The sequence below is a fragment of the Coenobita brevimanus genome, chromosome 102 (assembly GCF_032717465.1).
Source record: "Coenobita brevimanus isolate Jiangsu-jjx chromosome 102, ASM3271746v2, whole genome shotgun sequence".
NCBI lineage: Eukaryota > Metazoa > Arthropoda > Malacostraca > Decapoda > Coenobitidae > Coenobita > Coenobita brevimanus.
This window is the reverse complement of record NC_137055.1, coordinates 31,757,692-31,765,098: the sequence shown is the minus strand read 5'-3', so window position 1 is coordinate 31,765,098 and position 7,407 is coordinate 31,757,692. Positions and strand designations below refer to the sequence as shown.

Below are 7,407 nucleotides of genomic sequence, written 5' to 3'. Positions count from 1 at the left end.
CAGGAGAAGAAGTGCATCAAGAAAAGGACTAAGACATTCCAGGAGAAATGGACTGTGTGGAGGAGCAAGGATGTCATCGGAAGTGGCATAGAAGAAGACATGGTAAGTTGAAGGATTATTTTTTGTATAGTTAGATGTTTCATTGGGACTACGGTTTATGTTTGTATATATTGTGTAGTTCTGTCGGAACGACGAAGTACTAGGGAGGGGGTAGTGTTAAGAAGCTGGATTGGGAAGTTAGGTAGTCGAGAAGGTTTTCACGGATTTCCGATGTTTACGGTAGCTCCGGTGCAAGTCAGAGTTGTCAGTTTGCCTGTTGTTTGCGGTTGTAGTTATTTTGTAAGTTGTATATTAATTTTTGTGCTTTTTTTCTCAATAATGTTTTGTTTATGTGATTGTTAAATTATATAATTGAATTTAAGTTTGTATGCTAAATAATTTACAGTGTTAAGTAATGTAAGAAAACTCTGGCATGTTTTGGATGTCTCCGAGTTGGTAACTGTTGTAACCATGCTCTCTCTCTCTCTGGAATACACTAGAACTGTCAAGGTGTAGAAAACTCTAGACTATAGGAAGCTTATATAAAGATGGGGAAAAGACTAGAGCAAGTCCAGTTGGTGTTCAGTTCAGTTGGAGTGCATTGCAGTGACAGTGCAGTGTCAGTGAAGTCTGTATATCCTCGGTACTTGTAAAAAGAATGAAGTGTTGTTGGCAAACAGTGAAGTGTTGTTGAAGTTTGTATATTATCGGTACTAGTGAAAATAGTGAAGTGTTGTCAGGCATTAATTGTAACTGCAGTTAGTAAAGTTTGTATAGCTCCAGTGCTTGTGAGAAAAGTGAAGTGAAGTTGGAAAGCATTCAGTGTAATTATTTGGAAAATAAAGACAATGAATTTAACAAGCCAGTGTTTATTTCCGCCTCAGCAGATCTTGTGTACTGTACACCTAAAGACTGACCATTGGAAGAACAACTCACTGGGCAATGTTCTTCTTGTACTGAACTACTGCTGTTGGAGCCTGTGGCTGTGTGGGATGGGGAGGTAACAATACAATCCTCAATTGAAACATCAAGTACCCATTGCAGTTTTGGGTACAGACTAGGGTAAAGAGCTCATGTCCAAATATACTGTGATCGACGCGGGGATCCAAGAAGGTGGTACTTCAACAAAAATCATTTTAACACACTGTTAATCCGTGAGGCAGTTACATAAATCTCTACCTGCCATTTTCAGAGTCATGTGAAATCGAGGTTATATCGCTGAATGAAATGAGCCATAGCTATGAGAAACGTGTGAGAGAAAAGGCAGGGATTTTATATATATATATATATATTGTTACGCTGTCCGCCTGTCCTTTCCCACGGGTGCAGCCGTTACAGCTGGGCTAGGGGATTATGCAGTATGTATCCGTGTCATTCGCGGAGTTTAAATTAACGAGTGTTACAAGTTCTTTTGTTTCTTTCGTTCCTGCCACTGAGGGCAATTTTATTTCATACCATGCTGAGAATGCATTTGATTATTTTGATTGTCTTATGTGAGCTACCAATATATTTAATGATGTTTTGCTTGCATTAGAAGTACCAATTCATTGTAGAGAGAGAGAGGGGCACGAATTTAAGTTCCTTGTTAATTAATCTGATTCATGCGTTCGCGCTTGGCTGCACACGAGCCAGCCTTTGTGCAGTGTCTTCCCAACCAGCTTCAGTATCGGGTGTTTGTACACTCTCTCTCTCCCCAGTCATTTTTATGCCGAGCTGGCGTTTTCATTTAAGTTTATTTTTATTCTTTTGTTGCTGACTGAGGGAAGTAGTTATTTTATTTGTTTTTGTGACCTTGTTGTCTTTGGAGGGCCAGTCTGGCTCACCGTAGTCCTCTCGCTGCCTTAATTAACGTTCCCCAACACACGTACATACACACACACCCCTAACCCCTACACAGTTCAATCCCATCTACTTGCACAAGGCTAGTGAGAACTATCGTGAGCCGTCAACTGCGTTCCCCCTTGGACACGGGTTAAGTAGAAAGTCGTCACCACCGGAAATAAGTGGGAGGTGTTCCTGTAAACTGTCTCGGGCGGTATTATTTCCGGTAGTGACGATAGTAGGCTAGATTCATAGGTAGGCTGTTCCGTTTTACTGTCAAAGTACAGAGTGTTGCGTATTTAATATTCTTCCGTTGCGCAGTTTTTCTCTAGTTTGCGGAGTGTGAGTGCCGGGGTCTGCGTTATTTTTGCAACGCAGTGGAGGCCGATCATCTAAGGCTGCCTTGTTGTTTTTTTTGTAATAGCCCCGGGCTGGCGCTACCGTAACAATATATATATATATATTGTGTGTGTGTGTGTGTGTGTGTGTCGATAGATAGATAAATAGGTAAAGACGGAGATAGATAGATAGATATACAGAGTGATATGCAGTAATCAGTCATTTGTCTTGACATGCAGTATCCAGACCTGTCCATTGTCCAGATACTGGACCCTGGCTCTATTAAGCTATTATCCAAATTTACTTTTTTTTTTTTAATAACAGAGGAGGGAAATAAAAATGAGTAAAAGAAAATAATCTAAACACCAGATTACTAGTGTCCTCCATTCATAAAATGTCTGTAGCAGTTGGACTTGAACGGCTGCAATTATCTGGACGTAAAAGTCCCCAAGAACTTTCCCTGGCCAGCCGACATGTTCAGACAATCGATATTGTTGCCACTGGGCTCTAGCCTTGCGCTGGAAATAGTCCATAACCCACAACATGAGGTAAAATGTCCGTCATCCCCTTTACTGAAGGGTCAAACTTGTGGACTGGCCTGCTCACTCCCTACGAACCTCCAGCACCCAAATAATACTGACCATAAGCCACAAGCAATGCCAAAACGCCCGTATGCATCCTCACCAAATGTCCGATGTCCCATGGCCACTGGGATAAGTCTTTCCCAACTGACACCGCACATGTAAGTCAGACCGCAAGCCACAAGTCAGGTGAAAGTGTCCATTCGCCTCTACACCGAACGTCCAAAGTCGCCCAGTCACTGGGAGTTGTGTTTCCCAACGGCCAATGCAGTGTTGGACAGACCACAAGCCACAAATCAGGTGAAAGTGACCGTTTGCTTCGAGACAGAAGGATGAAAATCCTGCCCACAGCCTCGCTTCTCCCCTCCTCCTGTCCCTCCTCCATACCCTCCCATGCTCCCCACCTTGCCAGCCCTGTCTCCCGGCTCCCCCCCCTCACTCCCTCAGTCCCTCCCCTCCTTCGCTCTGAAAGCAGTTACCAGTGACTTTCTAAAGCTTTTGGTGATCTATTTGAATACTATTGGTCGTATCAAATTTCTGCAAAATCCACGAAAAATCTCATGATACTCTGCATCTAGATGTATGCTCAGGGGCACACCCAGGAATTTTCTAAGGGGAGGGGGGCTCCATTTGCCAGTTTCCTGAAGTTTACATATAAGATTTATAGTTCTAATTTATATATATATATATATATATATATATATATATATATATACATACAGTATATATATATACTGTATATATATACTGATGGAATGATAGATTATTTGGTAGGTCGTCAGTTATTTAAACAAACTTGTTTGTTTATATTTATCGTTTTAACAAAGTAACAAAGAACAAGCCATTCAATCTCAACCCTATTCTCTCCAGATATCTAATATAAAAGTTAACTGGTACTCTCGGTCTTTCATATACACAACTGGTCAACTCTTGAACACTCCGTCATGATCCATCTTTTCCTCTTACTACGGCTTATGCTTCTTTAAATGCAGGATGTCTTTCTATTCGCAATGACGCCGAGAACACATCTTCATAAATTTTTCAACTGCTTCATCGGTTGAAAGTTTTTCTTTGCCATGAATACTCATAAGCATCAGCGCCTCCAATCGGTCTTCGGTCATCGTTGACCGCTGATCTGTTTTCATTCTCTTTAAGGCTGAAAATCCTCGCTCTGCAGAGCAACTTGTGACAGGTAATGTCATCAAAATACGTACAATGACACACACATTTGGAAGATTGCTTGTCATCTGAAACACTTCACTTATGTCTTTGAGAAACGGCGTTCTGTCTATTAAGGATATCATCTTTCGCCAGGCAAGAAGTTCTGGCAGAAGACTGGTTAAGTTTGGCAAATCTTCTTCATATACTTTTGCAGCCTGCTCGATGGAGGTAAGGCTGGGCTTTTCAATAAACAGTGGAAGGATTTCTTGTAAATGAATGGCGGAATGCTCCTTAGGAAAACGAGCATTCAGTTCTGTCATCATCTGGTCAATGAATGGATACCAGGTGTTGATCCTGTAGAACTCTGCTGGGTCAGTTGACGAGCAACTGTTTGACCGATGAACCTGTCGTTTGGTAGTTCTGGGGACTGAGACAGGAACATCTAGTTCATCAGCCAGTTTTAATGCTTTATCCATTATCAAGGAAAATTCTTCTCGACTGGCTGCCACTGCCTTGTTGATTTGTTCAACTAGCTCCATGGATTCTGTGAGTGTGTGAGTGGGGTTCTGAAGGCTCTCAGACAGAGGCTGGGTAATGCCAAATAACAAAACTGCCATCTGTAGGGTGACAATAAATTCAAAGCGTGTTATGTCTGCTAGAAGGCAAGATGCTTTTGCTACAGCATCTGTGTTGCCCAACCTCTGAATATCCTTTACGGCCATCACTATTGGTATCAGCAACATGTCAAATGTTCTTAAAGACTCATGCTGCTCCACCCACCTAGTTCTGCATAGAGGCTTCACTCGTTTCTTGCGGGAGTCTGGTACATATTCATCTACATTCTTCTCTAGGACCTGTACCCTTGCTGCAGGTCCACTTAAAAACTCTGAAACTTCTGAAACAATGCCAAGCATGTTCCGGACACCAGGAACAGTGACAGCACGTCCTAGTGCTAAATTAAGTCGGTGTGATGCACAGTGAGTGTAGACTGCAAGAGGCTGCTGTTGTTTACTGTGAGCCTGAGCTCCATTAATCAAGCCACTCATGTTGGAACCTCCATCATAACCCTGTCCTCTGATGTTTGTTAGTGATAAGCCCAACTTTCTCAAGCACTGCATCATTTCATCAGCCAAGGCAGCACCAGTGGTTTGAGAAGGTTTAATTAGACTAAGCATGTCCTCCCTCACGTGTCCACCCTTAGTGACATAACGTATGACAAGAGCTAATTGTTCATGTGCGCTGATATCTGTGGTACTATCAGCTATCACAGAGTAAATACCAGCTTGCTTGATGGAATTCACTAAATTTTCCTTAATCACATCACCGCACACCTTGATAATTTGATTCTGCACATTCCAGCTTGTTAGCAACATGTTTTTTGGGGCAGTTTTAATATCCTTGTACAGCTGCTTGTCACCTGATGCCCGCTACCGAAGAAGCGCTTTAAAATTACTCTCCTTTCCATTAGCTGGCATGGAATCCAAGTCAAGAGGTCCACTATCTCTGTGTCCTCGGAAGGCCAATTCTTGTACTCCACACAGGATTACAGTCTCAACAATCGAATGTAAACGTCGGCGATATTCGTTCTTCTTTCTGCATTTCTCTCTCTCTTTACAAAGTTGAGTATTAACCATTTCATCAATGGGAACTACACCACGCTTTTGTGCCAACAAAAATTCGGCTTGAGCCATAGAAAACACATGATACTGACTATTTTGATGAGCTCGAAAATCCTCTTTTGCACTCTTAAACGCTTGAAAGGTCTGCTCACAAGTGCTCCTAGGTTTTGATCCCCTCTTCCACTCATCCTTTTCCCCATTATAACACAGTAGCGATAAAAGCCCCCCTCTTTGCCAGGCAGTCCACTGTAGGACAGCCAAGGAAATTCTTCGAGATAAGAATGTTGGAATTTGCGTTTCTTGCCACTGGAGTCAGCTGCAACAGGAAACTGGTAATTTTTGTCAGGTACCCGTGGGTTCTGAAGGAGGTGCACTCGTTTTTCTTTAGGAAGATGGGCAATATTAACAAAATGTTCAATGACACTGGAATGACCCGCAATGCTTGAGTCTTGTGAAAAAGATCCGGATCCAAACTCCTGTAGTCTTCTTGTGAAGAAATAACCAAACTACTGGAACAGCGTGGGACAGGGTGTGCATCTTCATTCGCAGATGGCGTAGCACTCCTAAAACAATATTAACACAAAACTGTTACAGAGAGGGAGAGAGAGAGAGAGAGAGAGAGAGAGAGAGAGAGACAGACAGACAGACAGACAGACAAACAGAGAGAGAGAGAGAGAGAGAGAGAGAGACAGACAGACAGACAGACAGACAGACAAACAGAGAGAGAGAGAGAGAGAGACAGACAGACAGACAGACAGAGAGAGAGAGAGAGAGAGAAAGAGAGAGAGACAGACAGACAGACAGACAGACAAAGGCTTTTACCTGAGTTTACTATTAATTTTCTTATTACAGGCAAAACACAGGTAGTACAGTAATAACTAACTAAACTCTAAAAACATACGGTAATACGTGAAATAAATGACGTTATTTACGTACCTTATTTCTGTTGTTGGAAGACCCTCATCATGAGTCTTTGTTTTCTTCTTTCTGTTTACAAAATCTTGCATAGTTAGCTGCCGCTTCATGTCGAATGACGATTGTTCAGTCACACAGTCGTAGGCCTATGTTCTCACACTGAATGCTGGTGACTAACTGAAAGGAGTGGCTGTCTATCATGCATTCCTGCCAAAATGAACGTATCACGTGAGCCCAATGCTTGGACCAAGGCCAATAGGACTTGAGAAAGAGACACCGATGAGGGACTTCGTGTGTATTGACGTTTCGCCTCGTGGCTTCCTCAGGCCCAGAATACAATTGCTGAATATACACCACATTTCCTCTATATATAGCAAAAGGCAGTGGGGATGTGAGGGGTGAGGTATTGGCTAGGGATGGTAAGGGGAATAGGTAGGGTAAGGAAGGTGAGGTCCAGGGGAAAGGGATTACAAATCACGGCACAAAGACGGAGAGAAACAAGGGACAGGTGAAGTGGGAAGTCCTTAGGGAGAGGGAAGGAATGTTGGGTAAGGAAATAGAGGTCACAATGGGAAAGGGATTGCCGATCCCAGCTCAGGTGTGTGTGTGTGTGTGTGTGTGTGTGTGTGTGTGTGTGTGCAAATGTTGTGTATGTGGGCAAGAAGCTGGGTGAAGAGAGGGGATGGGGATGGATAGGAAGGCAGGAGGGATGATGTTTTGAGTTCAGGGGGGGTGGTGTGAGGAAGCTATCCTATTGACAATATATTTGGCCACAGGATCCGATAGGTGATAAGATCCGCTGTTCTGTTCAATGGTATTGGAACATACTATAACAGCTTCCTCCAGACATTTGGGTCTTTTTAAGTCTACGCACACACACACACACACACACACACACACACACACACACACACACACACACACACACACCT

General features: G+C 42.9%; 1 protein-coding gene across 1 annotated transcript; it reads right to left on the bottom strand.

Moving 5' to 3' along the window:
• Positions 1 to 3,781: 3,781 nt before the first annotated feature.
• LOC145415448 (52 kDa repressor of the inhibitor of the protein kinase-like) lies at positions 3,782 to 6,585 on the bottom strand. Its single transcript, XM_080284724.1, has 3 exons — positions 6,497 to 6,585; positions 5,865 to 6,123; positions 3,782 to 5,368 (listed from the first exon to the last, which is right to left on the bottom strand). Exons 1-3 carry the CDS (start codon positions 6,583 to 6,585, stop codon positions 3,782 to 3,784), a joined length of 1,935 nt encoding a protein of 644 aa, XP_080140850.1.
• Positions 6,586 to 7,407: the final 822 nt, after the last annotated feature.